Consider the following 23,758-nt stretch of genomic DNA (forward strand, 5'->3'; position numbering starts at 1 on the left):
CATAAAAATACAATGCGAGAGTTACAGGGAAGCAGTATCAAAGGGAAATAAATAGTCAGCATCAACAAAAGAAGAAATAAAGCACAAGGAAATCAAACACTCTAATAGACTCATTTTGCAAAGCATAAAGAAAAACCAGCCGATAACAGAATTTTCATAAGCATTAAACTCACTTCTAAACAACTTAACGTAAGGAAGAGCCCAGCACTGACAGCGACAAAGAAGACATCATGTACCCGAGGACCTCGGGCTATCATTACCACGCATTCAGAATGGAAGTCCACCTGCCTCTGACCGCTGCGAGCAAGTCTCCGAGCCTTGCTCTTCTGGATGACGTCACCAGAAAAGTGACCAAGTTCGTGCAGATGATCACTTCGGGGAAAGGGCAGTTTTACTCAGCAAGTCTGTATGAGTGTGGGAGGGGGCTCATTAAAGCGCTCACCCAGCCATCCTTAAAGGCACTGCGGGCTCTGGTGGCAGGACTGCCGTCGGCCTCTCCGCCCTGCCTCGCCCTTCTCCCCAGCTCTGCAGCGTCCTCACCACCCCGCGCCTCACTTTTCATTCCGAGCAGGTCTGCCGGCCACTCAGCACCACCAGTAGCTGCAGTGGGCATCAGAACAGGAGAAGCCTTTTCAGGAACTACAGGGGACCTAGGGGTCAACAGCCTCGGGGAAGGAGGCGGCAAGGGAGAGAAGGAGCAGTGACGATTTCTGCCGCACCGCGCAGCAGCCTCACCTTGCAGGAGCAGACGGAACACCTGTCTTCTTTCAGAGTCCACACCTGCCCGTTGCGCTTCAGTCCTCCTTCATGCGGACAGTCACCAGAGCAGGAGGGTCCCGAGGCACAGAGGCAGTCGAAGCCCCCTGCCAGGTTGATGCAGGCAGAATCATTCCAACAGGTGTGAGTCCTTAAGGCACATTCATCAATGTCTGCAATAAAGAAAGCATAGAGCTTTAGACTCCAGTCAAGATTATTATTAGAAAACAATAATCACGTGTAATAGTGACTGTTAACATTATGGAGTGTTCACCTCGTGCCAAGCTGTTCACAGGCACTATCGCACTTACTTATAATGCAAGGCGGCTCTGTGCAGGAGAATTTGTTACCTCCATTTGCCAAATAATGGAACTTGCCCACTGTCAGATAGCTAGTAAGCGGCTAGTCTGGGACTCAAATCCACAGCTGTCACTCTAGTTACTAAATTATCTAGTAGCAACTCTGATCTAGTTTTAGGATAGTCTCAAGAACTGTACCACTGAGAAGCCATAAACACTGCTAATTCATTAATGGTGGGAATACATCCCCATGGAGATCTGGGTCTTTTTAGATAAGGTTAGCCTGAATAGATTAGTCACTGAGTAGGAACAAGTGGGCAGTTAGGGCAACCCTGAGCCAATTAGACTGACTGCAGATCCTGCGGCCAAAGTTGAAAAAAGGGAATAATGCTTGGGAGGTGCCTTGCTTCATCAAAACTTCACCACCCTAACAGCCAGCAGCATTTTGGTCCACATAAGAAAACATCTCACAGCTACAGTTAGGGTACAGCATGGATGCTGATGGGACACACACATATCGTTTGCTGTTTTTTGTTTTTGTTTTTTTTTTTGAATTGACAGCCCAAGAATGAAAGGAAAACATAAATCCAGGAGCCCTTCCTGACTTTCAGAGCTTGGGTGACCTTAACCACATCTCAAACACATAGCTGTCCAGCCCCTGGTAGGAGTCCCTTCCCAGCAGACAATCTAGTACTTCACAAGACAGCCAGTTCATCTTGGAATAACTCTTTCAGAGATGTTAAATTTAAGTAAAATGTATTATTCAGTAACTTCTGCCTCCGGGTACTAGTTCTGAGACTAGTCAAGGAAAGTCTATTTGGTGGTTCTTATTTATGACCATTTTTAAAGCTATTTGAAGACATTGGGCATTTGTCTATCAGGTCATTTGTCTTCTCCACTTATTGACCTACTGCCAAGTCCTTCAAATATCTTTCAGATGACTACATTGACTCCAACACATTTTTTCCAAAAGCCTTCTATGCACCAGGTGGTCTGCACACTGGCGCTATAAATGTTGGCAATGACGTGTGAGACACCGTCCTCATGCAAGGGACAAGGAGGTACACAGGTAACTGCTGGTAGGCTACCGATGGGTAGGCTTGAATCCTATGGTAGCTAGACTAAGAACAGCATTAATTAACTTACCCTTCGTCCTAAATTTCATGTTAAATATGCATAAGGTTGTACTCATTTGGTTAAGGGTTATGGAACTAAATTACAGAAAAGAATAATTGAAAGTCGCATTTCCCCCTAAAGTACTCAAAGCTATGAAGTGCTCAAAGGCATAGTATCAAATGTACTGTTACCACTTTATATTTTTATAGAAAATCATTTCAAAGTTTTTCACAGTTCTTTCTCATGAGTTATGCCACATAGTTGCAAGATGGAAAGAGTTGCCCTCAATTTACAAAAGAAGAAACTAAGTTACAGAGATGGCTGAGTGGTCACATTAGTGGCCCACCTGTGTCTTGACTTAATGAATGTAAAGGATTAAGACAGAGTTCAAGCCCTAGCTCCTTAGTTAAGCATCTCCTAATATGATGCCAATTTATTGTAACTGTTCACCTTCTCTGAAGACTCACTGCAGTGACAACTGGAGGTATGTTTCTTGCTGTTTATGTATATACTTTCTTGGAACAATACTAAAGTGATATGTTTGCATTATTCTCACTCTCCAGTTTTTGCTGGAAGTAACAAAACATACTTCCCTCGTCACATTTATAATCTAGTTTGTATATCTAAGAAATACACAGAGAGTAATTCAGTGATAGGCAGGTGGCTTATCGCCTATGTAATTATAAAAATAATATTCAGATTTCTTTGAATTCTGTTAGCTTACATTTCAATCCTATCACCAGGATTATTTCATTAGCCTCCTGTATGGTCTCACCTGACTCCAGCCACTTCTCATTCTAATCCAGCAATTTTTGATTGTGGGCACAACAGAAGTATGTGGAGACTGTGGGTAAAATACAAATATTTGGAGAGCCTTTATAAAGTACTGGTGTCCAGGCTTACCACCCCTAGAGACTGATTTAACTGGTGTAAATTGGGAGCCAGACATCTGGGCTTTGTGCAGCCAGAGACGAACCACTGCTTTAAATACCTTTCACGGGGTAGTGGTGTTCTAAAAAGCATATCTGTCCATGTCATTCCTCTGCCCGCCACCTGTCAGGGGTTCTCTGACGCTTATAATAGAAAGTTCAAACTCCCAGCATGTATATAAGCCCTGATCCAGCAACTTCAGTTGTTGCCTTCTGTCTTTCAAAAGCAATGGGCGACCCACAGACAGGCCGTGACGTTTGCTCTGCCTGTGCCTTGGAACATGCCTTTTCTACTTATGGGAGTGCTCTCCTCCACCTTGTCTCTACTGTTTGTTAGCCTGTATGGAATGGGTGGAGTATAAATTAATGAATTGAGAAGGTAAACACCTCCCTTCCTCCCATGCATTCTTCAACATCAAAACCAAGCATCACCATCCCTCATTCTGCAACACAGCCACTGCTGACTTTCTGCTTTCTCTGTACACACAAGGCTATCCTTACATTCCTCTCTCTGGAGTGACATGTTTACCATGTCCATGGCCCCACAGATAGATGGTGAGCTCATTGAGAGCAAGGGTTAGGTCTTTTTCCTTTTTCTCTTCTCAGTACCAAGTACGACAGAATATACTGTGGATGTGCAATATATTTATTTCATTTAACTTACATAAATCTCAGAAATTTATAGACCAATATTATTATAAAGCCTACTTTGCCAAAGTTTGGTCTTTGGGGTGTTTAAGAAGCATAAGGCATAACCACAACCCTCCTCTTTGGGGAACGCATTTTATTGTTGAGTTTTCATCTGGGAAAGCTCTTGGGTCTAGTTCAAAATACAATACAGAAAATAGTAAGCATGCTGAAATAGGAAGGCAACCTTTCCTCCTCCCTCCTCATCCCAGTTTCCTGTCAAATGCTTGAGGCCAAGGTCAGAGGGGAGACCCATCAACATATCACTCAAAGAATTGTCTGGAAGATTAATTTCCACAGACCCACAACCAGTGGCTACAAAAGGACCTTTAATTCACGGTCTCCTCCAAAATACTCTCTAAATTGGCAATTAATGCCCAACTATACTATGCTTCTTTAACATTTGGTTCTTTTGCATTTACAAATTTGCAAACATATTGTCAGTTTTCCTCTCATAAATTAAGAAACCTGAGCATAAAGATAAGCACACCTAGGGCGCACAATAAAAACAAGGGTGCAAAACCTGGATTTGCTTTTGCTGTTGCAGAATGAAAGGATTTCACAGTTGAGCACAGGACCATATTGCCTACCAAGTTCCATGTAATCGCTTTACTTATGACACAGAAATCTAATTGTGCTGCCATGCAATTTAACAGATTTATGGAAAGCCAGATGTTAGCAATTATGGAAACTGACATTATTCATATCCTTGGTAATACAGACCTGTTCGCTCCGCACAAAGCCAACTTAATCTATTATACATATCCCAAGGCATCCAAAGGGAAGCGGCACCCTATTTACATATTGCAACTGTTGTTCTCTGCTGAGCAAACACAAAGACATTCACCCGCGATACTTACCCAGATCATCAGACAGCCCTCCAATGACAAAGAGGCGCTGTACCAAAAATCAGGCAAAATCGCCCATACTCAAATCTATAATCATTAAAGTGTACTTGTTTTTTTCTTATTGTAAGTAATGGCTCTGTGATTTCCTTGTGGTTCTCATTGTAAATTCATTATTTGAACGCTCCATGCTCAGATGAGAACATTTTCCATAAAATGCCACAGCTAGGCTTACGTTAGAACTAATTTTCTTGCATTGGCATTTTCACAATTGCTGAAAGCTGTTATTATTATACTCAGTTTCACTTTAAAAAAGTCTAGTCGTGCCTTGACACTCTACTTTATTATTTAATTTGAAGTTCTTAGGTTACTTGCACATGTGGAAAAAATAAATACAATTCAGAGATGTTCACATCAGTAGCAATCAAACCAATCCCAACGTAGCCCCAGTTTTCCTAGCCTTCAAGAAAAACGGCTCTGCAGAAGTTTTAATAGCATAACAACTATAATAGTATCTGCCTCAGGAGCTGAAATTTCTACAAATTGATTTCAGAGATCAAGAGAGAAATTTTTCTCCCAGTGGTTTGGTAGCAGATGGGTCAAAGGAGTGACCTTCTTCATAACCCCATATTCTTCCTCCTCTAATAACTTCCCCAGCTCAGCTAGTCTTACTTTCAAACTCCAGACAGGTGACGTGTCAGAAAACAAAATTGAACCTGGGGTCTGACTCTCCAGCTGTGTGTGTTCCGACTTGCAACTCATTACCCGACATTAGCAGCTTGGGAATGAGAACAGAGCTTGGGGGTTTATTAATGACAGGAAGACAGAGCACAGACGCCTCTCCCACAGCTGGATCCGTCTTGCCTCTTTTACAGCGGCAGAGAGAAAATTGCAGGGGGAAAAATACACACTGCACATCAGCAAAATAAGGGAAAGAAACGAGTAGAGAAAAATCTGAGGTCTGAGATGGCTTGCGAAATACAAGGCTAACGAAATTTTCAGCTGCACATGAAGTTTCAGGTCCAGAGCAAGGGAGGCGACATGCTCTGTGTGTGCCGGTTATGCCACGTTTGATACTATGTTCCCTTTAGAGCACAGACTACTAAATGGGATTGACGCAGAACACAGAAGAGACCCACCAGCAGAGTGAGGGGCTCAAAACTCATCTTCGTTGAATGAAACATGAGGTGTTCAGCCTGAAAAGTAGACTGAAAGAAGAGATCAGTGAGCTATCGCTTTGTCTATTTGAGATGCTATTATGTGTCTCTCGGGCAGTAGGCCCAAGGTCCCCCCAGTGTTAACTCTTCAGTCTTGAGTCAGGAAGAAATCCCTCCCTGTAGTGTTTCTTACTGCACAGTGTGTAATCTTGTTATTCTCCAAGGAGTCTTCCCCCTTTCCTTTAACTGAGCAGACTCTCTGAGCAAAGGAGTAAGAAAACACCTTGTTTCAGCTCACTCTTTCCTTATCTCCTCCCTAGATCCAGGTCTTATTTCCTAGTGTCTACAATGAGCAGCTCTCCCCATTTATGCATCTTCCCCCTCTTCTAAATGTTTGCAAGCTTCCATGTGACCCTCTATTCAAAGCCTAAGTCCTGAAGGTTCCAATGACCTAGTATTAGTTTGCAAAAGCATCACCCTTTATTTAAATTTTATTATTGATTATTTAAGAGCTCTCTTCTTGACTTTTGTGGGATATAATATTGCCCTATTCATCCTCTTACTTCTTCACCCAATCACTAATAATCAACCATCCATCACTTAACGAATTACACATAGTTGTTGAGCATCTACTCTATCCTAGACATAGTGCTAGAGACCGGGGATAAAATGGCCAAAGAATATAGATATGGTCTTAGAACTCTCCCATTTTTCAAGTTACTAATATTTCCCAAGGTTCCCGCTATGGCCTTTGGTTCTCTTTCTCCTCAGTGGAGCAGTGTAGCATATCAATTTAAAGCTTACACGCAGAAATTCAACAGCGGTGGGTGCAAGGTAACATGACCTGTTGTCCCAGTTTGCCTGGGACTGAGGGGGTCCCTGAGATAGGTGACTTACAGTGTTAACACTGGGAAAGTTCTAGGCAAATGGGGGCAAACAAATCAACTGTATCCCAGTCCTGCCCTGCAACTTATTTACCCATCAACTGGAAAATTTACCTAACATCTCTGAGCCTTGGTCCCGTCACTTGAAAACTGTGGATGAAATATACACCCTGGGATAATCTGGTAATTGAGTGAGCACATAACACAGTGCTTATCATGCAGTAGTTGTTCAAAAGTGATTAGCTGTTGTTATTGTTCTTTTTTATATTATTTTTTTCTCTCATTGAGTTTGTCTCACCTCATGAATTCCACTGTCCCATCATCTTCAGGACATGCCTGAGTTCTTACTATGCAGCCAGCCCACACCTTCTTTCATTTACTGAGTGGCGTCCACCTCAATTCTGAATTCTCACACAGATCCTCACGGATACGATCAGGACTTTGGCCAGTCAAGCCCAGAAATGCTAGCACTCCAAGCTTTCTGAGCCCTGATGGGTAAATCCGTTGTATTAAGTAACTAATATTGAAAGAATATAGTTTTCTGATGTTCTACGAACTTGCCTTGGTCACTGACTGTATTTTTTTATGGATTGTACAAACTTAGGTGTTTTCCTAGAGAGAGAGAAGATAATTCCTTCCAGGTAGGAAAACAAGAGTAGATACCAGCAGAGGCGCCTTCTAAATTAACCAAGACAGCAGACTTGGGTTGCCGTCTGCCATAAACAAGTCATGCTTCTTTAACTTGTGATTACATTGGTTTAAAGTCAATAGAATTCTGACCAGCAGAGAGAATAAATAAAAAAATCTATAAATATTGAAATACTATCCAAAGAGAATTTTACTGCCCAGAGAGGCTACCGTATTGATGCCAACGACTCTAGATTTATATGTTTTCACACATTTCCTTCTAGATAGGAGGGTGGGTTGTGTGAAATTTGCATCTGCATCACAGAGAAGTAGCACAGAAATGTTTTTACAGATTACTAAATGCCTAACGCTGGGCCATACACATTCTATTGTTATAGTCCTTTTATTGCTAAAGCTCTTTAACAAAATTTCACCGTCAACTGAAAAGAATAACCCTCCTGCCCTTAATTTTATGTTACATATGTGTCCTTTATGTTACATATGTGTCCTTTATGTTACCGTAAATGCTTAGCTGGGAACCTACTTTTCTATCTTCCTCACTCATTCAGAAGTAATAGTCTGGCCTTACATATCTTTGTGTTTCCCACAGCACCTTTCCCAGTGTCTTTCATTTACTTAGAAACGCATACATAGGTGCTAAACTGGAATCCTTTGGGGACCTCGGTTTTCTCTCTCACACGATACAGGAGTTGTGTAAAATATTTTCTGTTCTCTTGTCCATGTTCACCTTCATGTGATCACCTTTCGCCTTTGTAGAACCAAGCTTGTAATTCCAGCGTTAGAACACGGCTGGTGACAGATGGAAAACAGGATGGAGGTGAATGGAAGAATCTAGCTTTGGAATAACAAAGAGATTTCTTAGAATTAAACTGTTTTCTTGGACATTTACTACTTATTGAAACATCCCTAGTCTCTCTTAATTAGCACTTGCAAGCAGGTGCTAAAGAGAGAAAGTAATGAAGGAAGCAGCATGGTTTTCTTGTTTCACTGAAGCCTTGGCAGTGTAACCCTTCATGACAAATATGCGTGGGGAATCCAGCCAGGGTGAAAACCAAAACCACCTCTCTATTTTAACGAAGGATCCCCTCAAGCAAGTTGACAGATGAGAAATAATTTCTTCTTTCTTCTATGCCAAGGAAAGGCACAGGGAGGTTACAAAGTAATTTCACATACTACCAGGAGCATCCTGCAACTTACATTGAAATCAAAGGTCCAACACCATTGTCAATGGTACGACTGTAAAACCAAGTCTCAATCTACACAAGAGATTCAGCTCAAAGCCCCTAGCAATTCAAAGACCTTCCGTGTCTAATATTTACTGCCTCCCTTCACCACTCTGTTTATTATGGTCCCTGACTCCTAGGAGGCAGTCAAAGCTTTTCAAAAACTTTGTCCCAGTGGAAGGAGAGTTAGAACACTGATCAAGGACAATGACTTGGGCCACCATGCCAAGAGGGGCGGTATCTGTGGAGAAGACAACACACTATGAATAAATCTTACTCTATCTCACAGTGTCTGTTCCTGGATGATTTCTTCTCTTGCATCCACTTCGTCTCCCCATATTTCTTCTCCTCATCAACTGATTGGATAAACATAGATCTGGGGCTGCCTCCTGTTTTAAAAGGATATTCTCTAGAAGGATCCAGAAGGCTTTTGGTGGAGTCAAGGGAAAATGAGACAAAGAGTAGGAAACATGAACCCACCCTTCTCTGGACTTTTGGGAGACAAGTTCTGTTTATGTGGGATTTGTCTTTCTGGGTTTTTTACCTTAAGAGAGGGAAAACCATAAAGGCCAAAACTAAGTTGGTTTCCAGGGAAAAGCAAAGGGGGCCATAGATAAAGATTCTCTCCTTGAGCACGCTCTAGTCAGGCTCAACCTTGGCCTATAAACACTGCAGATTTTTAGCACAAATAATTTTGTCCACTCCACCCCTTCAGATTAAAAAAATACTAATACACACTACCATAATTTCTAACAGTTCAAGGCAGCCCCCTAAAACAAGGACCCCAGCCCCTCTGGGTCCTGCACAGGGAGCCCAGGGCTGCCGGGAGAGTTCCCTGTTTGTTCCAGCCAACACCTGAATGAAGATAGGCCCTTGTCTCCCAGTCTCTGCGGAAGAATTGAAACCGGACTGAAATAAGGGCTGGTTCACAAACCCAGATGGGAGTCATATGGACCAACACCCTCTTCCTGCTTTTTGTAAATTTCCACTCCCCTGATTCCGCTCAAGCCCCCACTTCCCCCCTTCCTACTCCTCATTCTCCTTTTAGGATGCCTGGTCACCTCTGCACAAATCAAAGCTCGTGCTGGGCCCTCCTCCCCATTACAATAGTTTATTACTGATTAAAACCTGTCCATACCATTTAAACTAGAGTCTGATTTTATTTATCTTTGACCTGACTCAGGCTGCTAGAGTATACACAAAAGGAATTCTTGCAGTTCATCTGTGGTCCAGCTCAGCTCTTCAGAGTAAGCAGCGGTTAGGGGTCAAAGTCCTCATGAATAATAGAAATGATTGCTCAGAGAGTGCTTTTATCAATTCACTTATTCAACAAATATTTACTGAGCACATGTGACATAGCACACACTGTTGTAGGTATTGGGAATATTATTGTAAACAAAACCAGACAAAATTCCTATTCCCAGGAAGGGTAAATTTTAATGGGGCAGGCAAATGATGGATAATTCCTTACACGTGTCTTTTTTAGGAACCTACAAATGCTTTGGTGTCCCAGCCATGACTCACTTTATTGAGTCATGATTAACACATCGGTATGAAACCGAGATTTCTATCATTTTATTATGTAAAATAACAATCATTTACTAGACTCTTACATGCTGTACCCTTCAGAGTTTTAAAAATCCTTTCAAATCCATGGTATACTTTACCCTTCCAAAAAAACTTAGAATGTTTGCAGTACCATCATCTCCCCTTAAAAGATAATCAAGCTGAACGTCAAAAGATCATTGTTTCTCAAACATTTCTACCAAGTTTATCTCCATGGTAGGAACCAGTGAACACTCAACTTCTCTGAATCCTGGCATACATAAAGGGGAAACCATGCATCTGAAATGTATTAGAGGTTTCATATTTTGTATTTGAAAAATCTTTTCTTCCTGCCACTTTTTCCAATCCAGCCATTTAGTCAGGATTGTTACGACAGAAATAGGATTTTCCCCTTGAACCACTGGGTGGGGTAAGATTCCTCTTCTAGCTCTGTGTACCCGTTCAACATTATCTGTGCCCCAGTGTAAGTGGTACAGGAACAGGCAATACAGGGTCAGGGAACATGTCCTGGACCTTACAGCTATTAACTTTCTGAGTCAGGACACAAATAGAGGCATCTTGACTTCAAGCCTGGCTTGTCCCACCTCGTCGCACAATGGCAGGCTCCCAGTTCTGTTGAAGACAATTACAGTGACTTTCTGCAAAGACTGAATGGTGAATCTCCAACACAGCATCCAGTACATAGATTCTCCAAATATTAACTGATGCTGACTATGTGTAAAAGGTAATAACCAAAACAACAAAGGCAAGGGCCCTCTTTAAAATACATTATATAAGATTGTTTACTGTCTGCAAGTCTGTTTCTGTTTTATAGATGAGTTCATTAGTGTCTTCTTTTCTTTTTTTTAGATTTCACATATGAGTGGTATCATATGGTATTTTGCTTTCTCTTTCTGGCTTACTTCACTTAGAATGATCACCGGGACCATCCATGTTGCTGCAAATGGCATTATTTTATTCTTTATTATGGCTGAGTAGTATTCCATTGTATAAATATACCACAACTTCTTTATCCAGTCATTGGGGGAAAGGGGGTGGGAAGTGGTAAATTTGGAAGTTTGAGGTTTGCAGATATTAACTAGTATATATAAAAATAGGTTAAAAAATTATTTTCTTCTGTATAGCACTGGGAACTGTAATCAACATCTTATAATGACTTTTAATGAAAAAGAATATGAAAATGAATATATGTATGTATATGCATGACTGGGACATTATGATGTACACCAGAAATTGACACATTCTAACTGATTATACTTCAATGAAAAAAAAATTACAACTAATTTGAAAAGATAGAATTCTCACCATCCACCTCATAATGTAGCTGACTTACTCCTCTCATGTCTACTGCTTGGACCATTACAATAGCATCTTACAGTTTTCCCTGCCTAGGTGACTTCAAAAAGAAGCTGGATGAATAGTCAGATCATGCCACTCTCTCATTATCTCAAGGACTTTTCAGTAGGAAAATGACCCAGTTTGAGTTGCTTCAAGGACAGAAAATTGAATTTGTATCCATATTTTACTTATATCTGTCCCTAAAGTAACTGCTTTAATAAGTCACATCACAACCTCTTGGCTAAGAAATTGTTACTTGCTGTGTGGCAGAGAACAGCTCTCTCTGTTCTTCATTTTCCCCTTCTATGAAATGAGGAATCATACCAAACCTAAAGTGTTGTGGTAAGAACTCCAGGACAAAATGTTAGCACACGGGGTTGCTTGATAATAATCATGATAAGTAGCTGGCTAATTCTGTTGGCTTCATTTTTTTTCAGATGAAAAGACATACTGAGCAAAAAGAACAGGAAGAGCAAAATTGCACAGGTGCAAAAAATTCACAATGATCATGTATGATGGGGCTTGACATTTTGTGGGAAACATTATTCTATTTATGTAACTAACTTTTATATTTAAAGATAGCTCCTCAAAAAGTATCAGGGTTTTCACAACCAAATAAATGTTTCAACAACATTGAGAGACACTGATATTATGAATTCAAAAACTTTCAGCCTTCGTACACTGCTGGTGGGAATATGGTTTCATGCAGCCATTAGGGAAAACAGCATGGAGAGTCCTCAAAAGACTAAAAACAGACTTATCATATGATCCAGCAATCCCACTCCTGAGTATATACCCAGAGAGAACTCTAATGTAAAAAGATCCATGCCCCTCAATGCTCATTGAAGTACTATTTACAATAGCCAAGACATGGACACAACCTAAATGTCCATCGACAGAGGACTGGATAAAGAAGTTGTGGCATATTTATACAACAGAATACTACTCTGCCATAAAAAAGAATAAAATAATACCATTTGCAGCAACATGGAAGGACCTAGAGATCATCCTTCTAAGTGAAGTAAGCCAGAAAGAAAAAGAAAAATACCATATGATCACTGATATGTGGAATCTAAACTGGAATCAAAAAAAAAAAAAGACACTATGAACTCATCTACAAAACAGAAGCAGACTTGTAGACTTAGTAAACAATCTTACGGTTACTGGGGAAAGAGGGTAGGAAGGGATAAATTTGGGAGTTTGAGATTTACAAATGTTAGCCACTATATATAATAATAGTTTTAAAAAAAGTTTTTTCTGTATAGCACAGGGAACTATGTTCAATATCTTGTAATAACCTTTAATGAGAAAAATATGAAAACAAATCTATGTATGTATATGCATGACCAGGACATTGAGCTGTACACTGGAAATTGATTAACTGTAATTGACTATACTTCAATTAAAAAAAGAATATTTGAACAAAGGAGAGTGATAATGACAACTTTTATCACTAGATATTAAAGCATTCTTAACTTCTGAAGGAAAAAAAAAAACTTTTCAACTCCTTGTCTTAGAACACAAGACCTTTCATAACCTGGTCTCCACCTCTGCTTTCAGGGCTCCTTTCCCATAACACACCCATATATATCATGTACTTCATCCACACTGGGAATCTCACCATCCCTTGAACATAATTAGATCTCTTTTGTGATTCTGTCTCTAACCAGACTAGTATTCCTGCCTGGAATACTTCCCTCAGTATCTACTTTGCCTGGAATAATTCCTTCTCACCCAATAGACCCAGTGAAAATATATTTTCTGTGGAAGGTTTCTACATACATTGCCCTCCCCACCTGCCCTGACCCCAACAGGAGTTAATTGTTTTTTCGTCAGAGTCTCCTATTTTTTATTTATGTATGTAACTACTCCATAACGCAACCTCCCCAGCCCCTGCCCACCTCCTCGCTCCCCATCCCAGACTGTGTGCCTAAGACTTGGCACAGGGATGAGCACAGAGCAGACCCTCCCAATACATGCTCCTTGACCAAGCAGAGGCTGGCGGTGCTTTACTGGGTTTGAGTACAACAGTTTAAAATTCCCTGCTCATAAACCCACAAGTAATAGTTCATAGCAGCATGAGTCACCGCAGACTAAAACAATTCAATATCTATTTTAAAGAAGTTGTAGATGCCGATCTCGGAATTACAGCAGAGACAGGATCTTTGGATCTAAGACATTCAAGCCAGGAGCTTCCGTAATGAGACAATTGCTCAACTCCGTACTTCAAGGGGCAGGAAGCTGACAACTACATGGAATTCAATTCCAGGCAGTGCTCAGAACCTGAGAAAGGCAGGCAGGTGAATCCCCCCGGAGAATGAATTGTAGAACCTCAGGTGGAAAGTCAGAGCGGTGACTGGCAACGTGGAGGCTGGACCCTGATGTTTCACCAGTGGTCCTTACACTGGTGTGGTCAGTGTCAGCCTGAGATCCCCATGAAAACCACGGTTCCACTTCCGCCAAAAGATGCATGTGCACACATATACACAAACTTGCATACAGTCTCAGGGCATTCATGGACCACCCTCCAACCAAAAGCCTTTCAATGAAACAGAAAAAAACTGGTTTTCAAACTTGAATGGGCAACAGAATTATCTAAGGGGGAACATTAAAGAACAGCTCGCTAGGCCCACCCCTAGATTTGCTGAACCGGTAGGTCTGGGGTGCCGCAGAGAATTTACATTTCTAACAGTTTCCTGGGCGAGGCTGACGTTTCTGGTCTGAGGATCCCACACCCAGAACCACTGCCCTAAGCCACACGAAGCTGAGTTCACAGGAAGTAACGTTGAGAAAGCACTGGGGATTAACTCTTCAGGAAGAAAGCAAAAAGAAAACGGAACAAAAAGTCATTTAAAGCTGATGAAGATTGTGCGTGATGCAAGATTCAGGATCCTGTGCAGGAGAAAATCAAAGTGCTTCCACTGCTGCTTGATCTTTCTAAAAATGCCAAGTTCAGGTGGAAGGAGAAGGCCTTAGAGAAAACTACAGCTCCACAGCAAAGTACTTTTTAGGGAAAAATAGTCTTTTTCCTCGTGTGTCTCACAACTATTACTCCTCCTCTACCAGCCACTGTGCAACCCCGTCCCTTCCTCCAACAGAGCCCTCCTCACAACTCCCATCCTGATTTGCTTCCTTTTCTCAGAACTCCCAAGAAGTACAGAATTGTCCTCGAGTGCCCCTGAAGACCCGCATCAACTCTCTGCATCCCCAGAGCCAAAAGAAGCAACTGGCTTCCAATCACAGTTTCTGGCTGTGCCCTGAGTCATCAAATGACCAAGCCTTCATGTACCACAGTGGAAAGGAAAGTGATCTTCTAGACAGCATTTGAAAATTACAGGTTAGGCCTATAACAGGCGAAGGAGACAAGATACCTATTCAAAGGAGAAGCGTATTTGGCAAAAACACAAGGACTGGGACCTTTTAGCTTAGGGACAAACCAGCTAGGCCCCAATAAGCCTTTAAAAGATCACTCAATACAGGGTAGTAGAGTTGAGTGATTTACATTTTTAACCATCACAGGAAAAAATAAAGCAACAGACAAAAAGTTATATATTCAAATGATTTCCTTAGAGCAAAATTAAATAGTATAAAAAAATTGCTGGTACTTAAAGGACAAGTATTGTGCTCAATAACATTTTGTTGCAGAACCAAAAAAAAGCCCTCTTTTGAGTAGCTCATTATTCAATGATACTGAACAAATAAGAAATTGTATTGTATTCATTCTTGAGTTTTCAGTTAGTGCTTTCCACAAAGTGCCAAATCCACAGGGAGCCTAGGAGGAAAAAGGGGTTCAAAGCCAAATAAATTCTGGATACTCTCAATGTAGAGTAAAGGCTCTGATAAACCGCTTTAATTCTCTTTAATTTAGAATATCCAAAATATATTTACTAAGAAACCCTTTGCTGAACACTACCCCAGCATCAGTGTCCTAAGATCCAGACTTTGATAAATACTCTGTTGGAGGCATCGCTCCAATTGGGTTTTAGCCACTGATGCCGACAGTACGGAAAAGAAAAAGCTTCCATGAGTCGAAATCACTTTGTTCTTGCTCTCTTTTGCCAGACAAAAACCAGGCTCCAGTCAAAAAAATATGGGGCCTGCAAAGCAGAGCTGTGCTTCCTCGTTCAGTGCAGCTGGGAAGAGGGGACAGCGCCCAGCCACGCCTCGGCAGCTGAGCAGAGCCCGAGCGCCCCCTCGCACTGCAGGTGTGCCTGTCCTTTTGACTATAAGCTTTGGATCCTCACGTCTGTGACCTGACATCATGTACCATCATCAGAAGTTCCCAGAGCCTCGAGACCAGCTCTCAGCAGAGGAAATCACTGATGACTGACATACTCAGGTGACCTCTTAGCTGCCCATCATCCTAGATCTGTCTCTTTTGTTCAGCTATGTGGTGACCCCCGGAATACACTGATATGGAGTAAATCTTTAATTCTTTCTGCGCACACACATCAGATAAACGAAATTTACAAATTATGGACTTTATACCAAGTACGAACTGACAGGCATACAGCGAAGTAGAAAATGAGGCAATTATCTGAATAATTATCACGACTCACACCTTAATTTAATCCTTTCAGAAATTATCTACAATTAACAAACAACAGACAGAGGGCTTTGGGGGAGGAGAAAGAACATGGGGTTTTTACACACGGCTACTGTCTGTATTTATTTCCCCTCATTTGCTTCCTATCTCACAGGGGGTTTCTGAAAGTTACATGACACAGTTGGCATTCAATAAATAAAAATGTGGCTTTTATAGTACCATTTTTGTAGGAAGGCTTCAGTGGGCAATAAAGAAAGCAAAATTCTTATTGTTTAATATTTCAAAAATATTAAACATGCACACAGTTCTTAAGAAGGATGTTAATTAACACTTTCTGGAAGAAGAAATCTACCAGTTAATAGCTGGATGACTGTGAGCAATTTATTGAACACATTTGCACCTCCGTTTCTTTGTCCATCAAGCAGAGATTATAAAAATTCCCACCTGATGAAATTGTTTTGAGCAGAAAATTAGTTTAAAAATGTGATGTTCTTAGAAGAGTGTCTAGAACATGAAGTAATCCATTCATCTTCACTATTATCAGCACTTATTCTTCTTATTACTCCGATCAGCCACATAAACCCTCCCGTCCTCCAGGTCTGATCATCCCCTTGCAATCTGCTGCGACTGTTCTTTGATCCTCTCTGATCAGTCTCCTCCCTAATTACCGACATATTTTATAAGGTTGACCATATAATTTTATAGCTAATTATAAAATTACAACCTGTATCGGAATGCTATCGGTTGTCTCGTGCATATTAATTTTTGCCCTCAACCTGGCATTTTAGAGTCTGCACGGGGTGAATTTTCCACCTCCTTCACATCACCTAGCTCAGTGCTAAGACCACCACAGGCTGGTTTTCGTGGCTGTAATAATTACAACAGTATCACAGTCCTCGTGAACAACAGTGCTCCAGCTTTCCTCCTCGTCCTCCTCCTCAGCTCCCCAGTGATCTCTGCTTGGCTTAGAACTGAGGTCCCCCAGCTCCCCATCCACAGTGCACTGCTCAAGGCGTGGCTCCACGTTGTTCTATCTGCCCCACGGCTGGTCACAGATCCCACGAGGAAGGTGTTTAAACAATAGGAAAATTGGACCCGAAAAGATACTAACCGGGGCCAGGGTGGCTTAGAGGACAGATCCTGCAGTTAGTTTGAAGTCCTGTTACAACAACTGCCTGGAATGTCCGGTTTTAGCTTGAGTTGAAGTGGATCGCAGCACACAGGCCTGTTGTGTTAGTCCAGACAGGCTGAGGGTGGCCAGTGAGACCTGGGTTCATGCTTGTGTTTAGTGCGATGAACACTCTTCTGACATCATGTTGTGAAATTGGTTTTTGTTGGCCCCAAACTGAAGCCATTTGCCTTCCTTGAGAAGTTCCCAAAATACATGTGATTTATCCTGTAGCTAAACAGCTCCAGGCTTACGTACGTACGGCTGGACTTGAAGGGGAGGTCGCAGAGGCTCTGATGGGACACATTTCTCACCTGATTTAACGTTTGCAACGGTGTACTGACAGCCACTGTCAGGCCCTTTCTGGGGGGCCCAGAACATCACCTCCATTACATGATGGAAAACGCTACCCTCTCCATCCTGTGTCCTGACTCTTCCCATCCTTTCCCATATCCATTCCGTTCCCAGGTGGTATCTGTCCCTGGTCTCTCTGTCCATTTGAACATGGCAATTTTGTGCCATGCACTGAGGTCTTCTGAGTCCCCAAACGACACCCTCATGGACTTCACACTATTGTTAGTTAAATGCATAAAGCTATGTAAACAGATCCACGGTCAAGCCTTTGGAAAGTCTCTTAAATAATAGATAATTTATTACTTGGCTGACAACCAAACCTAAAATTCTTTGACAACAAATACCCATTTTGAAGTTAATGAGACTTCATTAAATATTATCAAGGAAGGCTGGGGGACAAGGGCTGTTTCGCTGAAAATACTTTATGCACGGGCGGCTTTTATTGTTTGGCAAAGAGAGAAAATCCAATGAGTGTTCCAAGATGGGGCTCTTCCAAGATGCCTCTGTCTCTTCAACTTTGTTAGCCTGAAATACTCTGGCCCCCAAGGATGCCTTCACCACCTGACGTAGCTCTGCTCTAGCACAGAGTAAAAGCACACTTGAGCCTTTATTCTTAAAGACATTTTACGCAAGCTCCTTTCAGACTAGAACAATTCATGTAACTCATGCTTCCCTTTTCTCTCTGCCTGCCAGGATATTCCTAAGTGTCTTTGTTAGCTCTCGTGGTTATTATTTCTTGCTTACTTTTCAAATCTATTTTAATAGCTCTATTGAATGTGTGTTCTTTGTATGTACTAATTACTTTTAAGAGGCAAGGAATAAAATAATGGATGAAAGAACAAATATCATGAGTTAAAAACCTACTTACCACCGTTTCTCATCCTCTTTATGTCTCACCTTTTCCTGTCCTTTTCTACTCTGGATTCTCACCATCAAAAATGCAGAGAAGGCAATGAATGAGGTCAGTGGCGAGCCAGGCGACACTACTGTCAAGGCTAAGGTTCCGTCAGATTAACTGCCAAGAACTTGCCACTTGGCATCCTGTCCCTGGTCTCCCAGCAGGCCCCAGACACAGCCCCTGAGTCCCTGGGATAAAACAATTCCCCAGTGCTCCTGACTCAGACAGAACACAGCAACTCTCTCGGTCACACCCATATCCTCTCTTTCTCTCTCTGCCTGTCTCAGCGACTGACCTCCGGCTGTCCTGCTTAACGTCTCCTCTCGCCGTGGGCTCCTCACAGGTCGCCGCCCTTCCAGACAGCTTTCCACTGTCAACACACTGAAAGCAGAAGGTTCAGGATCAAACACACCTGGAGCAGGGCCTCTGTGTGCCATTTATGGACTGGAATTTGGGAAAAGTCATCTTAGCCCGTGGGACCCTTTCCCTCTCATCTTTCAAATGGCGCCAGCAGAAGGCTTCCCTCCTGCGGTAGCTGGGAGAACCAAATTAGGGAAATGCACGGAATCCCCTGGCCCAGTGTCCGGCCCGGGATGCAGCTGTTCCGTTCATGAGAATGACTCACGTCTACTGAGCACTTAAAACGCAAGTGCTGGATGTTTGTTTTCCCTAGATGCGCGTATCGAATCCTCACAATTACTCCACAGAACTTCTGAGGCTGGCCCTTTCGTAAACTGCTTGGTGCCTGGCACAAGGTAAGCGCTTAATAAATGTTGGCTCTTAACTGGTATCACGAATGCTGTCTTTCTTTGAGAGATGAGAGAGTTCGGTGAAGGCAAGTTACATGCTGACTATTATCATCCACTACCTGCTAGGATACTGGCATAGAAGGACACTGACATCACACAGAACTCCAGCAGCAAGTGTTACTCTACTCATCGTATGCTAAGGAAACAAAGGTTTAGAGAGGTTAAAGGGTTTGCCAAATGTGGTTCATTGAAAAGTGCCAGGTTTCATCCAGCAATCCCACTCCCGGGCATATATGCAGAAGGAACTTCAATTTGAAAAGATCCTGCACCCCACTGTCCATAGCAGCACTATTTACAATAGTCAAGACATGGAAACAGCCTAAATGTCCATTGACAGATGACTGGAGAAAGAAGATGTGGTATATTTACATGATGGAATGCTACTCAGCCATAAAAAAGAATAAAATAATGCCATTTGCAGCAACATGGATGGACCTGGAGATCATCATTCTAAATGAAGTAAGCCAGAAAAAGAAATACCATATGATATTGCTCATTTGTGGAAATCTAAAACAAAGAGAAAAAAAGGACACTAATGAACTCTTCTACAAAACAGAAACAGACTCACAGACATAGTAAACAATCCTTAAACGGTTACTAGGGGGAAAGAGGAGGGAAGGGATAAATTTGGGAGTTTGTGGTTTGCATGTGTTAGCCACTATATATAAAAATAAATTTAAAAAATGAGTGTCTTATGTATAGTACAGAAGAATTACATTCAATATCTTGTAATAACCTTTAATGAAAAAATATGAAAATGAATATATGTATTTATATGCATGACTGGGACATTGTGCTGTACACCAGAAACTAACACATTGTAATTGACTGTACTTCAATAAAAGAAAATTAAATAAAAAAGAAAGTGGCCAAGTTGGGAATTGAATCCAAGACTACATGTACTTGGAACCTGCCTCTCCCGTCTCACATTGTTACCTGCTAAGGCTTCATAATCCTCCCCACCTCAGTGAGTCAATCACAGTGGCACCTCCATCTTCTGTCCTGTTTTACCTCCACGCCTAGGGGAATGAGGCACCGGACAATGACAGCAGAACCCAGATCATTCTTAGACCATTTCCATCCGCCCCGGAACATCAATCAACGAACAGTGAAGTCTCCTTCCCAAGGGATTCCAGTGGAACCTTTCCTGGTTGTTTTAAGTTGCTTTGCATGTTAATGCCAGTGGTGGCAGCTGCTCTGACAAGTAAATCCTCACTGAGCTGTGACACTGACCAGAGAGCAGACACCAGAGTCTGGGAACCTGCTTCACACAAACAAGTCCTGGGGTGGAGGCCGTAATGGGGGGCTGAGAGGTGCCACGTCCGTAAGCGTGGCTGCGTGCTGTCCTTCAGTCTGTCTTCATCCACAGAAGGGATTTTACTGGGATTTGAAAAGGTTGTTCGGTAACAGCCACAGCAAACATGCATGACCAATACGACTGGATTTGAGACAAATCTATGAAAGATACCGAAAGACCTCAACTGCCCTGCAGACTATAAAGAGCTGACGAAGACAACGATGAGTCCGGTAAGCCCCCATGAGACAGGTGCGAACCCGTGGCTGTGGGGACGTGTAAGAGGGAGGCACTTACTAGAGGCACATGACAGGGGGTCCCTATGTTAACTGAATATTCTTTCTAATCACTTGTGGATTTTTTAAAAAAGGACCGCCATCTATCCCATAAGAGATCAAGTGGATCAGAATCTCCAGGAGGTGATGCCCCCTCGTAAGTATTGTTTTAAGAGCTACTGGGATGAACTGAAGGTGATGGACATTGGGAATCACTGGTTTAGGGGGTCAAGCTTCACCAGGAATTTGACGAGTGGAAATGGGGACAGAGGGAGGACCCGGGAACAGCATACACTCAGCAGAGCAGAGGGGAGAGAGCAGGGTTCGGAGAGAGTGGAAGGAATATTTGAGTAGGCTTGAGGATTCGTGTGGAGGCTGAGAGGGAGCAGGGGAAAATAAAAATTCAAAGGCAAAAGCAAGATCATGGGGACAGATGGACATCCAAGGGAGTTTGAATTTCATTTTCAAAATATGTAAAATACTGCTCTTGGTACATGCCATTGTCAATTATATGTTAGTTCTTATTTCTAAACGATCCGGATAACTATGCCTAAATTAAAAAAAAAAAAAAGCAGCTGCTCACAACTTGTGTGTTAAAACTGAGTATCACTGACTCCCACCACTGCATCCAAACAGAGTGCACTGGACCCCACAGTGAAAAAGCATCACTGTTACCTTCTTCTACAAATCACAGCTGGCAAATCTGTGTGTGCCCATCTCTCCTGGAATTATAAAGACACACAAGCAAATGAGAGAGAGAGAGAGAGAGAGAAAGGGACTCTGATAAACTCCTCAAGAAGGGTGAGTCTGTCTGTCTGTGCAATACCTTGACGAGCCATTTCTTCAACCGTATGAGCTCCCTGAGGAGAAAGAGGCGGCAGGGAAGGCGGCGCGGGTGCTGCTGTGTATGGTGCTGGTAACACTCCGTGCTTACAGTACCTGATGCTATCAGTAGAGCAGGTGTTACCCTCATCTCACAAAAAATGGCACAGATGACATGTGACTATTCCTCTAAAAGCCTCCAAGTGCTCCATTTTAGATTCCAACATATGCCACTCCTGCTACCGTCTGGGGAAGAGAGCGTAGCTGAGTGCATTCTGCTAGAACACTTAAAACATTTTTTTTAAAAGATTGTTTTAGATACTGTTTCTTTAAGTGTAAGCATTTGTAGCTGATGATATTTCAGGCTTACTTTATGTGCTAATTTTCAGTGCCATTAAGAAATGTTGTTATGATTCAGAATATTTTCAGGTTATAAATCTCTCAAGAACAGAGATCTCATCTTCTTCATACCCATACTCCCAGGAAGCTTAACACAGGATTGGTGTGATGGTTGTTCTTAATAAATACCTTTTTCTGAAACAGAAGACTCACATGATTCTGTGATACTTAACAACCTATGTCACTCGCCACAATCTACACAACTAGTTGTGTCAAACCAAATAGAAAATAAATTTAACCTGATACGGTTTTGATGACCTGTTCCTTCAGTCATTTGACAGATATATTAAATGCCTACTCTAGATCTATATTCTGTATATACAGTGAAAAGTGAGGACTGTGGTGACACACAGACAAGGTCTCTGCCCTCAAAGAATTTGTAAACTTGTGGCAGGAAACAGTTACACACACGTGTGTGCACAATAAACTGGAGAACAAGAAATGCTATAGAAGATATAAAAGTGATATAATGAAGCAACTACTTCAGATAAAATGGTGAGGGAGAGTCTCCAAAAAGTGACATTTGAGCTGAGAATTAAATTTAAAAAAAAAAAAGAAGTCTACAAATTATAATGCCGGAGAGGGTGCAGATAAAAGAGAACCCTCCTACACTGTTGGTGGGAATGTAGTTTGGTGCAGCCACTATGGAAAACAGTATGGAGATTCTTTAGAAAAACTAAAAGCAGACTTACTATATGACGCAGTTATCCCACTCCTGGGCATATATCAAGAGGAAACTCTAATATGAAAAGGTGCATGCACCCCAATGTTCATAGCAGCACTATTTACAATAGCCAAGACATGGGAGCAACCCAAGTGCCAATCAACAGACAACCAGCTTAAGAAGATGGGAGATACATATGTACATATATATACGCGTATGTACACACATAATATATAATAGAATAGAATATTATAATAATAGACTATTACTCAACCATAAAAAAGAATGAAATATTGCCATTTGCTGCAACATGGATGGACTTAAAAAATAGTATGCTTAGTGAAATAAGTCAGAAAGAAAAAGACAAATGCTACGTGATGTCACTTACATGTGGAATCTAAAAAAAGAGAACACAAATGAATCCATATGCAAAACAGAAACAGACTCACAGACACAGAAGATAAACTGATGGTCACCAGAGGGGAGGAGGAGGTGGAGAGGGACAGACTAGGAGGATGCGATTAACAGATACAAACTACTGTATGTAAAACAGATAATAAGGATTTATTGCATAACACAGGGAATTATACCCAATATCATGTAACAACCTAAAATGGAATGTAGTCTGCAAAGATTAAAAAAAAAAACAAAAACGAGTCACTATGCTGTACAAATACAACATCATAAATCAACTTTACTTCAATTAAAAAAGGAGAAGATAACCACGCAAGAAGACAGGTGCTGAGTGTTCCCCACTGAGAGAACAGCAAAGGCCCTGAAACTGGGTGGGTTCACTGTCATGGTCAAAGCATGAAAAAGGTCAGAAAAGCTAATATCCATAGGAGATGAGTCCAGTAAGTGGGCACGGACAATTCCACCCAAAGCACGAAGGCCATGCAAAGAAGTTAGAAGTGTATTCTACATCCAGTGGGAAGGCATTAGAACAAGAAACCAGAAAGTGGTATGATCAGATTTATACATCTGTTTCATCCAGAAATATACTGAACAAAAAATGCTCCCAACTACCAAAGAAAAATTAAATGATGGTCAGATTTCTGTTCCTCGTAAGACCCATTTACAA

General features: G+C 41.7%; 1 protein-coding gene and 1 long non-coding RNA gene across 3 annotated transcripts in view; one reads left to right on the plus strand and one right to left on the minus strand.

Moving 5' to 3' along the window:
• The window catches only part of LOC116155349 (uncharacterized), a 97,327-nt gene extending 81,693 nt beyond the window's left edge, over positions 1-15,634 (plus strand). Inside the window, exon 3 of the long non-coding RNA XR_004139233.2 lies at positions 15,511-15,634. This is a non-coding gene — a long non-coding RNA (uncharacterized LOC116155349). The remainder of the gene's footprint in view (positions 1-15,510) is intronic.
• The window catches only part of NELL1 (neural EGFL like 1), a 746,857-nt gene that overhangs the window by 37,538 nt on the left and 685,561 nt on the right, over positions 1-23,758 (minus strand). For both annotated transcript variants that reach the window (XM_031459872.2, XM_031459873.2), the window contains one exon: positions 736-929. In XM_031459872.2, coding sequence (XP_031315732.2) covers positions 736-929 — 194 coding nt within the window. The remainder of the gene's footprint in view (positions 1-735; positions 930-23,758) is intronic.

This window comes from Camelus dromedarius, chromosome 12 (assembly GCF_036321535.1).
Source record: "Camelus dromedarius isolate mCamDro1 chromosome 12, mCamDro1.pat, whole genome shotgun sequence".
Taxonomy (NCBI): domain Eukaryota; kingdom Metazoa; phylum Chordata; class Mammalia; order Artiodactyla; family Camelidae; genus Camelus; species Camelus dromedarius.